At 38.8% G+C, this 17,976-nt stretch overlaps 1 protein-coding gene across 1 annotated transcript in view; it reads left to right on the forward strand.

Annotated features, from left to right (window-relative positions):
- LOC126356191 (palmitoyltransferase Hip14) overlaps positions 1–17,976 on the forward strand; it is a 129,978-nt gene that overhangs the window by 43,184 nt on the left and 68,818 nt on the right. The window contains exon 8 of the mRNA XM_050006973.1: positions 1,947–2,108. Coding sequence (XP_049862930.1) covers positions 1,947–2,108 — 162 coding nt within the window. The remainder of the gene's footprint in view (positions 1–1,946; positions 2,109–17,976) is intronic.

A 17,976-nucleotide genomic window follows, 5' to 3' on the forward strand; every position in this document is an offset into this window, starting at 1 on the left:
TCGTCATTCTGTCAGAAACATGGTAATGGCAGCCCCTTAAAAGGTGCTTTATGCGTTACACAGGTGCAATGCTCTGCAGATGACAGTATGCATCAGAACTTGCCAAGTTCCATACTCAACTGAACTGCACACTATGTGCTTATGATTAAGTGGTGTGAGCATGTTACAGAGTAGCGTGGTCTTGTTATTACCTTGACAGTCTTTTGTAACTTATAATGGTCTATTCGCAACTAAACCAACAACACTTCGAACTCTTCTTTTTTTTATCTGGACAGTCTTACAATAGTTGACTGCATTAATACCTTTTGAAAATTAACTGGACAATCTTACTTTGTCCGGAGTGTTTACTGGAGAAATTAGGGCTCATTTTGAAGCAGTTATGCACCTCACTTCTTATCTTTCTGACAGATGATGTTTTTCATTAAAACACAGTGAAAACATACAACAGTAGGCAATGATCAATACTGATTCAACTTGTGGACAATTCTCCCGAAAAAGAATTTACTATGTGCCATTAATGATCTCCACATCTTGTGAGGACACATTTTGAAAAAAAAGCAGCTTGTTCTTTCAACTTAGGAAAGTTGCTAAATATAATGTTTCATGAATGTGATTAATGTTCATTATAGCAGAATGAAACCAACACACTTTAAATTGCTTCACATTCAGGTGTTATTTTAAGAAGCACTGGTCTTTAGGAAATGGTTACTTTAATTGAAGGAACCTAAGCCAGTGAAAGCCAAGCAAAGACTGAAAAAATATGACTCATCATAGTTTTGAGAATCTCGTTCTTACGTGAATACACAACAATACCATTGCGTTTCATGGTACAACTTACTTACCAGAAATTACTAATTCAAAGACGTAATTTATGCAAAGTTAAATATGTTCTTGAAATGAAATTGTAACACTCATTAAAGATTAGATTTTTTAGATTCATTGCCAGTGTATTAACTCAAAACCACTTTTCACCAAGTTTGAATTTACGTGATCTAGCTATCCTACACCACACTAAAGAATAAAATGTCTGTGGCTAGCCGTCTCAGATGCAGTGCAGGTGAGGACTTGGTGCTAAGATACTTTTGCATATTGTTCATGCCTCAACCAGGGGAAAGGCTTGAACATCATCATGCCTAATGGTTGCCACAAATTTTTACAGAATGCAATGTGCTGTGTGATACTATACATAGGATAAATTTAGGCCATTTAAATTTCATTTTCATTTATATATTTAAGACTATAACAGTAGATAATGAGTATCAAATCATCATGTATTTCCACAAGGCATTGATTACACTTCACTTCTCTCTATATGACCATCATTAAATATTCATAAATCAATTGAATCATATTTTTATAACATACTAAAAGAAATGTGAAGTAACATTGTTCTGTTATAGATGGTCAATTGAAAATTTCCTGTGGACCACCTGTGTACTTTGATATTGTAATAAAAATGTGCGTAAAGAGCTGACAAAGAATTTTTACATAACTTTAGCAATGCTTTCTGTGTTAAAAGTGCAAGCTTGTTTGGTAGTTTGGATTCAGTGTTAAATTGAAATGCCCCTACAATTTGTTAGAGGAGTTATTTCTGTAAAGAAAAGAAGAGATGGTAAAGATAGAAGACCAAACAAGAAAACTCCTGTAGACAATAGTTGGTGGATGCAGAGAGCAGAGATTGTTAATAATGTCAAACACAAAACATTAATAAAAGCAGAGAGCAATGGTTTATGTACTTTTTGGGTTGTATTTTTTTCTTTCCTGTTGCTTAGAATATAAATTGGTTTTATCTCCAAAATTCAAGGTTCATTGATTATTTGACAATAACAGCTGCTTAGTAGTAGTTAGCTTAAAACTTAATTGCATTTTGTGAAGCAGTGATGGGATCTGTTTCTGTTCTCATGACATAAATCAAAAATTTTATTGCTTATGTGCTATTTTTCCAGTTTTGGATGTATGTCACATGGTTTGTCTGGATTGCTCCTATTGTGGAAGTCTGGATAACAGTGTTGTTTGTTGGTTCCTCTCTCTTTCTATGGTATAATTTTCTGCGAGCTTGGAGAGGTGATCCAGGAGTCCTTTCAAGCACTCAGGAAGAAAAATATAGAGTAAGTTGCTTTATCTGTATAGTTCTGCTGCTGTGCAATTTTTTACCTGTAAAGTATGTTGCTTTTCTGTATGCTCATTTACAGTTATTTCTTATTTGATGTATTGGAAACCTGGACGTAAAGGATAGATAGTTAAATGCAGCAAATAAAAATTTATTAATTGGTTGTTAAAGATGAAAATTTTCGTATGTACAGATAATTCACTCGTGGAAAGTACAGGCCAAAAGTAGCTAAAAAGCTCCAAAAAACATGGGTCCGCAAATCAGCCATTGCCATTACACCAGTGAAAGTACGCTGACATGCACTTAAAGTACAGCAAAGTGAATGGCAATGCCCTTGAGGCTGCACGATTATGTGAAGAAGCTTTTCCTCTCCATAGGCAGCCTGACAGTCTTACATGTATCCAGTTATGTCAGCGCCGTAGAGAAACCAAGAGTTTCACACACAGTGTATTAGAAGATCGACCTAGATCCATAACAACCGATTTTGAGGAAAGTGTATAACTCATTGTTCATGAATGACCAAGTACTTGAACAAGGAGGATTGGTGCCCAAGAGGTGTCCTGAGTCATAGATGTGTGACAGATTTTACATCAGCAAGTATGTGATCCATATCATCTCCAGTGAGTGCAAACCCTCAACACTGCGGACTTCTCTCCTAGAGAGAATTTCTGCCAATGGGTGCAACAACAATGTACTCTGAATCCCCTGTTTGTAAACAGTATTTAGTTCACGGATGAGGCTTAATTTACTCATGGCGGTATTTTTAAATACTATAACTGTCACATTTGCGTTGATGTCAATCCTAATGCAACACTCGTATCATGACATAAGCAACTTTATTTGTTGAATGTCTGGGCAGGACTGCTCGGAGAATCCATAATTGGACCACACTTCCTTCTTCAGAGACTTACCAGACAGCAGTACATGCGGTTTCTGTGGACTGTACTTCCAGATGTACGTGACAATGTCCCACTGAACCAGCACCTGAACATTTGGTTTATGCATGATGGTGCTCCAGTCCATTTTCATTTACGAGTGCGCCGGCTTCTAACTCAGACATATGGTCAACATTGGGTGGGTAGAGGAGGGCCTGTGCCATGGCCTCCAAGGTCTCAGGATTTAAATCCCATGGATTTCTGTGTGGAGGCATTTCAAAAACATAGTCTATGCTACTGTGCTCAACTCTCTCGAGGAATTATGCTTGTGGGTTGAAGCAGTATTCCAACATTTACAGAATTCCCCAGGACTGCCTGAGAGGATTCACAACCCATTTCAGAGATGAGTTCAATGTTACATTCAGACACATGGACAACATTTTGAGTATCTACTTTAACGTTTAGAGATGCCATGTCTAGACACTAATGAACTGCAACAGAAAATGGGTTGTATCTCAACAATGGCTGGGGCTTTGTAGCCACTTTTGTCCTGTACTTTCCATGTGTGTATTATTGACCATCACTTCTGAAACACCTGTATATTTACTAGTTTCTGTAACTGACAGATTAAAATGTACCTCCAAAGAAACTGAAAAGACATTTGATTAAGTTGTAAAGAGAGTCCTGATGGCTAAGTGGAAAGACATAAAATATATCATTCAGTGCTTTCTATATGACCATGTTGGAGGGCAACTAGTAGTCCTGTCATTTAGTACACAAAGAGTATTGATTTATTCAGAAGTTTAATGGCTCATAAACATTTCAGCACATATGACTTTACCACCAGCTTAGTGTTACAGTTTTTTGTTGCTGAATATTTGCCAAATTTTATACCAAAGAAAAGAAAGATTTCAAGGTAATGCAGTAAAACCTTGTTTATATGTTTTTGAGGGCAGATAGTGAAATAAATGTGCAAGTGAGATTCACATTAAAATGAAACTTCTAAACATATTTGTATCAACTTGATATTCATGGAAATGAAAGATAATATACTGAACAGCAGTCCAAATAGGCTTAAGCCTGAATTATGGACAATTTTAGCTACTTAGGCTTTTTTTTTTTTTGAAGCAACACTGCACTCATAGATCAAGTCCTCACATGCAGTTACTGTGCACACCTCACTTCCAATCCAGTAAGTACTTCTGATAGACTGGGAGCTACAGCAGATTCACCATCTGCTTCTACAGATTCCTCAGAACTGTTTTTTTGATATGATAGTGGTACAACTTTTTTAAAAATTTTGAATACATCATATTGCGGCATAAGCATCACAACCATCAAAATCAGCTCTATTTGAAATATGACCCCAGTCATTGTCTTCTTTGGTACTTCAAAATCTTCCATAGATCCCAAGCAGTTCTTATGTACTGCATTGCCTAGCTATGCTTGGCTTCGTTCCGGAGATGCTGTATTAAAAGAGCAGAATAAGGTAGAACAGTGTGTAAATTCCCATAAAAAGATTCTTATCCTCATTAAGCATTTCTAACATCTTTTTGGTGGAAATCCTTCTGTTATTCTCATTGGTGTACATAATAGAGAGTTTGTTTGTGAAGCATTGCATCTTATGAAATACAGGTCAAAAGAAGTTTTACAAGTTTTTCGAGTCCACTAGAAGGAAAACATGTGGTATTTGTCAAATTTTGTGGTATAGGCAGAGCAACGAACTTATTTTTTCACAATTGCAATATCTCTTCTCCGTTTCCATTGAAACATGATCCACAATTTTGTAATATGTGGCGTGATACAATGTGAAAAGGGTGTTTCTAATAAAATACTCACTATATCATAAGCGGGACTAACATTTTAAGACATACGACACTAAACACACTACAGATGAAAGTATGTTCCATGCACACAGCAACCACTGCTTTACAATCTGTCATCTGGAACTGGAAGTAACCAGGAATAAAATTTCAATCTATCTCAACATGTGATGACCCCTTCACAGACAAATTCAAGCAGGTGATGTCATGGGCTGCTATAACAACCATACAGCTATGCTTGGCCTTTGGCTCCGCCAGTGAGAGAGAGAGAAGAAGTGGATCCTACTTCCTTCACCTTGTCAGAATCACTTGCTTGCTGCTACAAGAAAGTTCTGTGCTGTACAAAACAGGGAAATTTGTTTTGAGTGAAAACCAGCATATGTGGTAAGATAAATAAACCTTTTCAAAGTGAGGCCAGATAAAAATATTGGGGAAGTGGCATTTCACCTACTACCCCAGAATAACTGCTCCTATCCCCCTCCTTGTCTCTGAAACTGACTGCCATGAAGGCATGAACAATAGTGTTACCATGTGTACGATAGCTATGACCCGCAATAATGATTTTGAGTTCGCATACATGCAAAAAACCAACAATCAATGGCCACACCATATATGAATCATTTGATGAAGATTTCTTAATACTTATACTATATAAGTAGGAGAAAAATGGTTGTGAGGAAGCAAAAATAATAGTGGAAAAATGTGAAAGTGTATAAATGGAAAAATGTGAAAGTGGAATCACTTTGCACACAAAATTGAAAAAGTGCACACTATACGATGTATAAGTGCAAAAAACATAGAGATGAGAAACATATAAATGTGATAAAATAAATAACAAATGCCTTCAGTTTCAGACCTGATTTTATTTCAATACACGATGCATTTCAAGCCCTGGAGGCACATCTTCAAATGCGTTGACAGTCTACATCGATTATCTTTCCAGATTTGGGTTAATTCTGGTCCTGGTAAGATTACAATGGTACACTACAGAGTAAATGCATTGTGAATATAAGTTTACAAAACTAACTCAAATAAAAGAAAAATATGGTTTCCAATGGTGAATACAGTTTGAGTAAACATGTTTATGTGCATATAGATACTTTTTGCTCTACACCACATTTTGTAAACACAAGTCAAAACAAGTCAAAGAATTTCAAGTGTAAAGACTCTGCATTTCTATAAATACACAAGTTTTATTATTTTAAAGGAGATACAAACCTAAGAAGGTTGTATACATGGAAGAACCCTGGAGATACTAGGTTTCAGATAGATTATATAATGGTAAGACAGAGATTTAGGAACCAGATTTTAAATTGTAAGACTTTTCCAGGAGCCGATGTGGACTCTGACCACAAACTATTGGTTATTAACTGTAGATTAAAACTGAAGAAACTGCAAAAAGGTGGGAATTTAAGGAGATGGGACCTGGATAAACTTAAAGAACCAGATGTTGTACAGAGTTTCAGGGAGAGCATAAGAGAACAATTGACAGGAATTGGGAAAAGAAATACAGTAGAAGAAGAATGGGTAGCTTTGAGGAAAGAAATAGTGAAGGCAGCAGAGGATCAAGTAGGTAAAAAGATGAGGGCTAGTAGAAATCCTTGGGTAACAGAAGAAATACTGAATTTAATTGATGAAAGGAGAAAATACAGTAAGTGAAGCAGGCAAAAAGGAATGCAAACGTCTCAAAAATGAGATCGACAGGAAGTGCAAAATGGCTAAGCAGGGATGGTTAGAGGACAAATGTAAGGATGTAGAGGCTTATCTCATTAGGGGTAAGATAGATATTGCCTATAGAAAAATTAAAGAGACCTTTGGAGAAAAGAGAACCACTTGCATGAATATTAAGAGCTCAGATGGAAACCCAGTTATAAGTAAAGAAGGAAAGCAGAAAGGTGGAAGGAGTATATAGAGCTTCTATACAGGGGCGATGTTCTTGAGGACAATATTATGGAAATGAAAGAGGAGGTAGATGAAGATGAAATGGGAGATATGATACTGCATGAAGAGTTTGACAGAGCACTGAAACAGTGTGTATACGACCCGGGACAACCGTGAGACCCGGGAAAAACCCGGGAATTTTTTAGAATTCCGGGAATTTTTGATTGTTTCAGTTTTCAATTAAATTTTTGTAACTTTGACTGGTAAGAACCAATACTCTAACAAAGAGTATTACTGTATCTCGCTACTGCAGAATAATACTGCAGCAATAAGATACGAACGAGAGAAAAAGAAACGAAAATAAAATTAAGTTGCAAAGGAAATTCACCATATACAACACAAAAACACAGTGCTCTGCCAACAGCAAAATGTGTCAAAGCCTTTAGGAAGACTTTGCAATGTTTCATAACAACAAATTGCCTCCGATGGGTGTGACTCCACAACTTTACATTAGATTCCTTTGAGTGGTTGTGGGCGAGCTTATTTGAATGTGCAGTTGAGTCTCGTATGAGTAGTACCTTCTCCTGCTTCTGCCTACAGAAGTGTGGCAGTTAGCTGTATAAGCAATAGCGGCAAGCAGCCAGATGCTATCCGGAAAAATTTTATTGGTGCGCTTGAGCTGCCAGATTCACGTATGCGCAAAAGGCCTGGAACTAGGGGCGGGGGCAAACCGGGTTATCTGCATGGGGGGGGGGGGGGGGGGGGCAAATTCATGTTATTGAGGAAAAAGACCTTGTTTCACAAAGCCCCAGCACCCAGTGCACATTGGTCTATCGATTTCTCATATGATTTTGAACGCATCCTTGTTGGTTTTTGAACATTTTTGAACAAATTCTAAGTCGATTTCTGAAAGAATTGTAAGTTGATTTTTGAATGCGTGCATAGTGTATGTGGTGTCTCTGCCAGAGCAGTCCCTGTCGCACCTAGAAATAAACATTCCTGCTGACAAATGGGGACGGGTCTATACGAGCTGAGCTGAATAAAGCGGAACGGATGAATGCCATTCGCTGTTTATGTGGTTGACGGGGTTTGCAAATAATCAGCGTTGTTATAACTATTAACGAAATCCATAGATTTAGACTACAAGAGTGGAAAAAAACGACTAACAGGAATAACAGGCAACAAAGATTACATATTGTCTCTTCCGTGTGTCCAAGAAAATGAAATTTTGACAGAAAATTTTTGGCCAGACCGCTACACTGCTAAGGGCCAGTTATACAGTCCCCGACTAGCAGCCGCTAAAGTTCTATTATGGGAGTAGCGTGGAAAACGCGCTGTACGAACACTTAATAACGCCCAACCGGATAACTAAACTGGTGACGAAATTAGCCAGAGAATAAGTTTTGACACTGGCAGGTATCGTTACAGAATTAGTGATAAGATTGTTTGTTAGAACGAAGAAGGAGAAGAAACGGGGACACTCACAAATTAGGGAGACTATGATGATTAGAAATTTATTTAAAAATTTAGTACTACTACTTTTCGATCCTATGCTTTAGAAGCTAGAGTGTATGAATGAAACGTGAAACTATTTCCTAACACAAAAGTTTTTGCATGTAGTAGGCCTAATAGGCATTTGATATTGGTACTTCCTGAATTATATTCCGTTGTGTTATAAAAATGACCATTTGTGCCAAAACAGTATCGTTTATTTGGTGTTGTCACAACTGCTGCAATATTGGGCAGGCCTATTTCGTTTTATATAGCAGTAACAAAATACACGTAATCAGATCACGAAACCACACCAGTCTTGGGTACAATTTGTATTAACAGCTTTTCTAGTATTAGACAACGTCATTTTGTTTTTTCATGTAGCAAAACGTGAACGAACTTTGATGAGGCAGTAGATTCTTTCCCAGAAAGGAAAGTATGCCATGTAAAGCTGTGGCAAGATTAGAGAGAAAAGAAGCTAGGACTTAACGATTGAAGAAACGTGTACTGTTTTGCTTGTCTCTTGTCTTTACTCATTTTGTGTATCCTTTATTTAATTTTATGTCACACAAATCCCCAAGTTATTAGCTAATAGGCAGTAAAGACTGCAAATCTTCTAAAGAGTTCTTGTTCTGCCGGTTACAAATAATCCCAACCAGTATTAATTCCGAGATTTTTTTAAAGAGGAGCAGGATGTCAATAAAGAGGAGCAGGATGTTAAACCGGCCGACTTGGAGCAAGACAGGCACCACAGGACATTTTAATTTCCACTAGCATGAATACAGTTTGATGGCACCCATTCCATGACAAAATATTACATGTTCGAATTCCACAGAGTGAAATACCAGAGACGTGCCAATGAAGAATGCTGTGTGGAGAGGCGTGGCACTGCGCCTTGCCACACTTAAGACCAAATAACATGCCTTACATTCCCTCGAATATATGTTTTATTTATCAGACTCTTCAGAAAGATGTGTGCTACAAAATGGAGATATTTGTCAAAAGACGATTTTTAAATTTTTGGCGTCCTACCTCAAATGCTCAATGGAGGGGGTAGCGCCACTATCTAATATCGCCCGGGTTCGGAAATATCCTAGATCCGGATCTGATTTACAGAGCACTCTGAGTTGTAGTGGGAGGTGGTTGTCTCCACGTGACCCGTGTTTACGTTAACGTTAAGTGATTTTGCTGTTCCCTCTTCGTTTATTGCTCTCACTTCAAATGAAAACAAAGCGGATTTCTGTGGCCGGGAGCTATCAAGTGAATTAAAATACATTCACATAATTACAGAAGGTTAAAATACATCATTAGTTTCAGATTTTATTTTGTTTCCACCTTTCTGACAGTCAAGCATTAATCGCCTTGCAGCACAATGAAGTTATTTTTGTTGGTTTGTTAAAGAAATTTGACTTTTACTAATCTTTTCTGCTGAGGCAGTCAATTTATATGAAACTAAGTGTTTAATTCCACACTATTGGCTAGATTCAAATGTTCGCTACATTTCAAGTTCACGTTTTCATCTTCTAGCACGTAGGGCATTGTGCCTAAATAAATAACCAAACATGAGATAATACAGTACAGGTACTCCAAGAAAATTTACTTCTGAATCTGGACATACGAATGTGCACTTTAAGCAGAACAATGCATTTTTGTATAGTTCACAAAATTCTCATGCTCTTGGAGTGTCCTCTAATGTCTTGTTTCTTTTATGACATAATGTAAGATCTTTTAATGTTTTACACGTACAAACGAACGTACGGGCTTCCTGCGTCATCATAGCTGCGCAAGTGCTGCGTCACCTTTATTTGGTGCGCTCTGGCAACTGCTGAAACGGTTCTATTTCTAACAGGTCGCGGGAAAATAATGCAAATGGTTGTTTGGAAAGCGTTACTTTCAAAGTAAATTTCTTTTTACGCAAGATGAACTCTGTGCGCGCGAATGTCCGATGAATTAAAAATCACAGAGCATTTGATTCTCATTCAAAAATCAAATCTTTGAGGTCAATCATTAAGAATATTTTCGAGCCCAGAAGATCAGACGTTTGTGTCATTGTTAAAAAATTTACTGGCACATTTTTGTGATGTATCTTTAAAGTGTAACATGCGCAAAAATGATCATTATGTTTTAAAGCTTAGCTTCTCTTGCAGAATATTAATCTTAGTGACCAATATTAAACATAAAAGCTTTTCTTTTCTTGTTGCTATGCTATGTATATATGTATATTAATTTAAACCGTTACCTTTTCCTATTTGTGTGTTCGCGCTAGCCGGCCGGTGTGGCCGTGCGGTTCTAGGTGCTTCAGTCTGGAACCGCATGATCGCTGTGGTCGCAGGTTCGAATCCTGCCTCGGGCATGGATGCGTGTGATGTTCTTTGGTTAGTTAGGTTTAAGTAGTTCTAAGTTCTAGAGGACTGATGACCACAGATGTTAAGTCCCATAGTGCTCAGAGCCATTTGAACCATTTTTTGTTCGCGCTACTTTACAGTGATGTTGCTATTGGGTGACTACATCATGTGTCCTATGATCTGAATATCCCTCGTCATCGGCTGGTGAGATCACTTGACATGAGCTACAACTGGCTTACAAAAGCGCATCGCAAACTCAATTTCAATCCTTCGGAAAGTAACATGCGGTGTTTGGTGGAATTCGAATTTATACTTTTAGTAATACAAAAATATGCAGGGTACATGTTGCTGTACATCAGACATCTTTCTCTAAAACATGTTTTTTCCTCTGAGTTTCATTTTCCAAAGCGCCGGGAAATTCTAAGCTGGTGTATAAAATCACAATCATTTATAGGATTGATAAGTTTTACAGTTTCAAGGAAATGTATACTGTTACTTAACGCGGAAAAAAACGTATTCCCATCTGGGAGAAAGTGTATTTTTAACTGGTAAATCCAGGAATTTTTTTTTGTCGTCCACGTATACACCCTGTGAAAGGCCTAAGTCGAAACAAGGCCCCGGGTGTAGACAACATTACATTAGAACTACTGACAGCCTTGGGACAGCCAGTCCTGAAAAAACTCTACCATCTGGTGAGCAAGATGTATGAGGCAGCCGAAATTCCCTAACGTGAATTCTTTACAGACGACTGGAAAAACTGGTAGAAGCCGACCTCGGGGAAGATCAGTTTGGATTCCGTTGAAATGTTGGAACATGTGAGGCAATACTGACCCTACGAGTGAACTTAGAAGAAATATTAAAGAAAGGAAAGTCTACATTTCTAGCATTTGTAGACTTTGAGAAAGCTTATGACAATGTTGACCGGAATACTCTCTTTCAAGTTCTGAAGGTGGCACGGGTAAAATACAGGGAGCGAAGGCTATTTTCAGTTTGTACAGAAACCAGATGGTAGTTATAAGAGTCGAGGGGCACCAAAGGGAAGCAGCGGTTGGGAAGGGAGTGAGACAGGGTTGTAGCCTATCCCCGATATTATACAATCTGTATATTGAGCAAGCAGTAAAGGAAACAAAGGAAAAGTTCAGAGTAGGTATTAAAATCCACAGAGAAGAAATAAAAACTTTGAGGTTCACCCATGACATTGTAATTCTGTCAGAGACAGCAAAGGACTTCGAAGAGCAGTTGAGCAGAATGAACAGTGTCTTGAAAGGAGGGTATAAGATGAACATCAACAAAAGCAAAACGAGGATAATGGAATGTAGTTTAATTAAGTCGAGTGATGCTGAGGGAATTGTATTAGGAAATGAGACATTAAAGTAGTAAAGGAGTTATGCTATTTGGGGAGCAAAATAACTGATGATGGTTGAAGTAGAGAGATTATAAAATGTAGACTGGCAATGGCAAGGAAAGTGTTTCTGAAGAAGAGAAATTTGTTAACATCGAGTATTGATTTAAGTGTCAGGAAGTCGTTTCTGAAAGTATTTGTTTGGAGTGTAGCCACGTATGGAAGTGTAACATAGACGATAAATAGTTTAGACAAGAAGAGAATAGAAGCTTTCGAAATGTGGTGCTACAGAAGAATGCTGAAGATTAGATGGGTAGACCACATAACTATTGAATAGGATTGGAGAGAAGGTTGTAGCGCAACTTGACTAGAAGAAGGGATCAGTTGGTAGGACATGTTCTGAGGCAAGGGTTCACCAATTTAGTACTGGAGGGCAGCGTGGAAGGTAAAAATAGTAGAAGGAAACCAAGAGATGAATACACTTTGCAGATTCAGAAGGATGTAAGCTGCAGTAGGTACTGGGAGATGAAGAAGCTTGCACAGGATAGAGTAGCATGGAGGGCTGCATCAAACCAGTCTCAGGACTGAAGACCACAAGAACAACAACAACAACAACAAAGCTATTGTTAGTTATACAGGATATCAGTTATAAAACAAATATTTGTGAATAAGTCAAATGAGGATTATGTTATCAAAAGGTTTTTGCACTATTGAAATTTGTTTGTTCTGGAAGAAAATAAACTTTTAAATTTATTGAAAAAACTGGCAGCAAATTTTTGTTTGTTCATTCAACATGTTTTTTATAAGATTTTACTCTGGGTAACATTATTTCTAATTGTTCTAGTAGATCAAGGATTTTTACCATAGTTTGTGGAGTGCAGTTAGGCTGTTGTGGATCACTTAGTCCGTGTTTGTTATGGTACATGTGGTTGGATATTGTGAATTTGTCAAAGTGATCAAGTCTAAAAGCGTCAGTGTGTTCTTTCAAACAATGGAAAATCCAGGATGGAATATAACAGTATTGTAATAAAAAAAAGTTGCCACTCACCGTGTAGCAGATATGCTGAGTCACAGATAGACACTACAAAAAGACTGTCATAAATAAAGCTTTTGGCCAGTAAGGCCTTCATCAAAAATAGACCCCCCGACACACACACACACACACACACACACACACACACACACACACACACACACACACATATGCATGCACAAACACAACTCTCACACACATGACTGCAGTCTTAGGCGACTGAAGCCACACTGCAAGCAGCAGCACCAGTGCATGATGGGAGCGGTGACTGGGTGGAGGTAAGGAGGAGGCTGAGGTAGGGATGGGTAGGTGACAAAGACCTTACTGGCCAAAAGCTTTGTTTGTGACAATCTTTTTGTTGTGCATATCTGTGTCTCATCAACTCTGCTATATGGTCAGTGTGTTCTTTGTATCATGTGTGGAAAGTTACTATAGTTGATTGGTGCCTCAGAACGTATCCTACCAACCGATCCCTTCTTCTAGTCAACATGTGCCACAAATTCTACTCCTCCTCAATTTGTTGAGTACTTCCTCATTAGTTAAGTGATCTACCCTTATATACTTCAGTATTCTTTTGTTGCACCACATTTCTAAATCCTCTATTCTCTTCTTGTCTAAACTGTTTATCATCCATGTTTCACTCCCATGCCTGGCTACACTCCATACAAATATTTTCAGAAATGACTTCCTGACACTTAAATCTATACTTGATCTTCAAAAATTTCTCTTTTTCAAAAATGCTTTCCTTGCCATTTGCCAGTCTTCATTTTATATCCTCTCTACTGTGACCATCATCAGTTATTTTGCTCCTCAAATAGCAAAACTCATCTACTACATTAAGTGTCTCATTTCCTAACCTAATTCCCTTGGCATCATCTAATTTAATTCGACTACATTCCATTATCCTCATTTTGCTTTTGTTGATGTTAATATTATATCCTCCCTTCAAGACCCTATCCATTCTGTTCAGCTGTTCTTCCAGGTCCTTTGCTGTCTGTGACAGAATTACAGTGTCATCGGCAAACCTCTAAATTGATTTCTTCTCCATGGATTTTAATTCCTATACCAAAATGTTCTTTTGTTTCCTTTACTGGTTGCTCAAAATACAGGTTGAATAACATCGGGGATAGGCTACAACCCTGTCTCACTCCCTCCTCAACCACTGCTTCCCTTTTGTACCCCTCAAGTCTTGTAACTGCCATCTTGTTTCTGTACAATTTGTAAATAGCCATTCGCTCCCTCTATTTGAGCCCTGCCACTTTCAGAATTTGAAAGAGAGTATTACAGTCAGCATTGTCAAAACCTTTCTCTAAGTCTGCAAATGCTAGAAACGTAGGTTTGCCTTTCCTTAATCTATCTTCTAAGATAAGGTGTAGGGTTAGTGTTGCTGCGGTTAGTGCTGCTACGGTTAGTGCTGCTACGGTCGCATGCCTGAGGCATGGATGTGTGTGATGTCCTTAGGTTAGTTAGGTTTAAGTAGTTCTAAGTTCTAGGGGACTGATGACCTCAGATATTAAGTGCCATAGTGCTCAGAGCCATTTGAACTATTTTGACAACACCAGCCAGGGTCTTGTGACAGCCCACTGGTGCCTCTTACTGGCTGCCAGAGGAGTCATTGAGAGTTGACATTGTAGGTTATCAATCTCACTATCAGTTGAGAGAGACATACATTCCACCTCCCCCCCTCCCCCTCCCTCTTGTAATTGGCATGTGATAAGGTCAGAAACATCCCTGTCGGTACCATAATAACTGCACGGGCAGAGGATGGTGTGGTTGCACAAGCCAGCTAGAGATTTACTGTCCATCTCTACGTCTGGTGTTGCTGTGTCCTCTGCTTGTGGCAGGAGTTAGGTGCTAATGCTGCAGTCATGTGGAGCTATTGTACCAGTCTCCGAGTCTGTGCTGTAAGTCAGTGGTGCTGGTAGTGGAAAAGGCCCCATTCTATGAGGGACCAATTCCAAAGAAGCAGATCCTGAGGATGTGAGTCTGCCAGGTGTCGCAGGTTCAGGTTCATCAATCCAGCACCTTACGAGGGAAAATGATGGTTGTCTTGAGGTTGAAGTCTTTGAGTGTTGACACAGTTGGTTTGCATGTCGCATCAGAGTGGCACCATTGGTGTCTACTATGAACATTTGTCCTCTCCGTCCAGCTCTGATAATACCTAGTATCCTTCTTGGGACCCTCCCAAAAGTGTAAGTCCAACCTCTATGTCTAGCATCTTAAAGGTGTGGATGAACTGCTTAGCTCTTCCATCGGAGATTGGGTGTTATGGCACCGTTGTTAAGTGCCGTGTGCCATCCCAGGAGCAGAGCTACTGAGTGAGGTAGCACAATGGTTAGCACACTGGACTCGCATTCGAGAGGATGACAGTTCAAATCCACATCCGGCCATTCAGATTTATGTTTTTGATGGTTTCCCTAAATCGCTTGAGGCATATGCCAGGATGGTTTTCTTGAAAGGTCACAGCTGATTTCCTTCTCCATCTTTCCCCAATCTGAGCTTGTGCTCCATCTCAGGGCATTAAACACTAATCTCCTCTTTCCTCCTAGGAGCAAAGCTTTTGATTCATATTGGATGAAAATCAATGGCCATTATCCAAAACAGTGGTTTCTGGGGTTCCTTCAGTAGTGAATATTTTCAGGAAGTTGTGTATTGGATACCTTGTTGTGATATTTGGCAATATTCTGAAAAGGATAGAATGCTGCTCACCTTATAGTGGAGGTGCTAGGTCACAGATAGACTCAACAAAAAGACTGGAAAACTAGTAAGCTTTTGGCCAAAAAGACATTCATCAGAATTAGACAACATACACTCAACACTCATGTAAGCACAACACACACACAGATGACCACAATCTCTAGGTGATGAGTACAGACTACCCATTTTGAATGTCAGTAATTGAGATTTTGTGACATTCGCCTTTTAGCAGAGCTAATGGCTGAATAATTGAGCTAAGCTATAGCTACTAAGGAGGAAAAAATTCAAAGTCCCACACCACAGAAGACATAAAGCTCTGAATTGCGCTACACAGTTTAGCTGTAATTCATAGAGATGCACTGGGGTGCCTCACATAGAGAGCATCCAAGAGTGCCCCTGAGAGCTACAACACCAAGAATCACTTCTTGGCTGTTGGCAGGCGTGACTGTTTCTGTTCGGGTTGGCAGTCTGGATCACGCTGTTGTACAAGCAGCTCCTTTGAATGACTCACGAGTGTATCATTTTGAGAGGAGCCAGTACTCACCTGCAACTGTTTTCAAGGTAATTGATAACACTGAAATCAGTACTGGTGCCAAGGAAAAGAATAAAGTTAATGCGAAAGGCATTGGTTCCCATGCCGTACTTGATAGTCCTTGTGTTTTTATAGGTGGTATTTTTAATTTTGCATTGTATAATAATGATAATGAGGTCAAAGTGGAGTGCAACAGTGAAGTTACATGGTTGCTTATAACAGGTATAGGTGAAACCAAGTAAATTGTTGGATGTTTTTACCGGCCACCCAATTTCATCACAGTTCTAGAGCCATTCAAGAAATGTCTATGATCAGAAGCACGTATACCCAGATCATGCAGTACTTGTTGGAGATGATTTTAATCAACCAGATATATTTGAAAATGATCAGTCGAGACCACAGTAGTATTTCTTTATTAACTGGTTTCAACTTATCACAAGCCATCTTGAGAATTTTTTGGTCCCCTTTGGCTGGTGCTAGTGACTCCTTGGATTTTCATGATACCATCGTGGCATCTGAGGATTCACCAACACTAGCCATAGGGGGCCAAAAAATTGTGAAGATGGCTTGCAGATAAGCTGAGACTGGTTTATAAAGAAATATTATTGTGATCTCAACTGTTTATTTCTAAATATAGAATCAGGTTGCTGCTCTCCATGGACAATGTTGTCAAAATTTACTACCAAATATAGACTGAGATGTCTATGGATTCATTGCAGGAGATTGACAATGTTAGTACAAAAACAGGGATTAGCGATTATGATGTCGTTATAACAACTATGATTACAAAAATTGATAAACCAGTCAAGAAGGTTAGGGGAGTGTTTCTAGTTGATAAACATTTGTTAGCATCTCACTTAGACAGTGAATTGACATCACGTAGTTCCAGTAAGATGGATGTAGAAGAATTATGGACAAAGTTCAAGTAGAATGTAAATCATGGTCTGGAGAATTGTGTGTCTGGTCAGTGGAAATAGGATGTGAAAGACCCACCACGGTTCAATAATGAAATTCAGAAGATGCTGAGGAAGCAGAGGTTGTTGCAGTCTTGGTTCAAAAGAGAACGCACAAATGACCACAAGTGTGGCTAGTAGAGGTTCATGCTTTTGTGAAAGGATCTGTGCGCGAAGCATACAACAGCTACCACCGTCACACTTAAGCAAAACATCTGACAGAAAACCAGGGAAAATTCCCTTGCTGACCACTCTACGCTATGGTCGCAGGTTCGAATTCTGCCTCGGGCATGGATGTGTGTGATGTCCTTTGGTTAGTTAGGTTTAACTAGTTCTAAGTTCTAGGGGACTAATGACCTCAGAAGTTGTCCCATAGTGCTCAGAGCCATTTTTTTGACCACTCTAATGTGGCAACTGAAGATAGCAAAATGAAAGCCGAAGTTTTAAATTTCAGTCAAGAAATTGTTCATGCGGGAGAGTCGGAAAACATACCTCCATTTGACCATTGAGCCGACTGCTGTATGGGTGGCATAGTAATAAGCATCCCTGGTATAGAGAAACAACTGAAAAATCTGAAAGCAACTAAGTCACTAGATGAATATGGAATCACAATTACATTTTACAAAGAGTACTGTACAGCATTGGCCCCTTACGTAGCTTGCATTTATCATGAATCCCTTGCTCAGCAAAAAGTTCCAAGCGACTAGAAAAAAGCTTAGGTCACTCGTGCATATAAGAAAGGTAAAAGAATGGACCCGCAAAATTACAGACCAATGTCCTGAACTTCAGTTTGCTGCAAATCCTGGAACGTGTTCTCAGTTTGAATATAATTAATTTTCGTGAGATTAATAAGCTTATGTCAACAAATCAGCATGGTTTTAGAAAGCATTGCTC

The sequence above is a fragment of the Schistocerca gregaria genome, chromosome 3 (assembly GCF_023897955.1).
Source record: "Schistocerca gregaria isolate iqSchGreg1 chromosome 3, iqSchGreg1.2, whole genome shotgun sequence".
Classification (NCBI taxonomy): domain Eukaryota; kingdom Metazoa; phylum Arthropoda; class Insecta; order Orthoptera; family Acrididae; genus Schistocerca; species Schistocerca gregaria.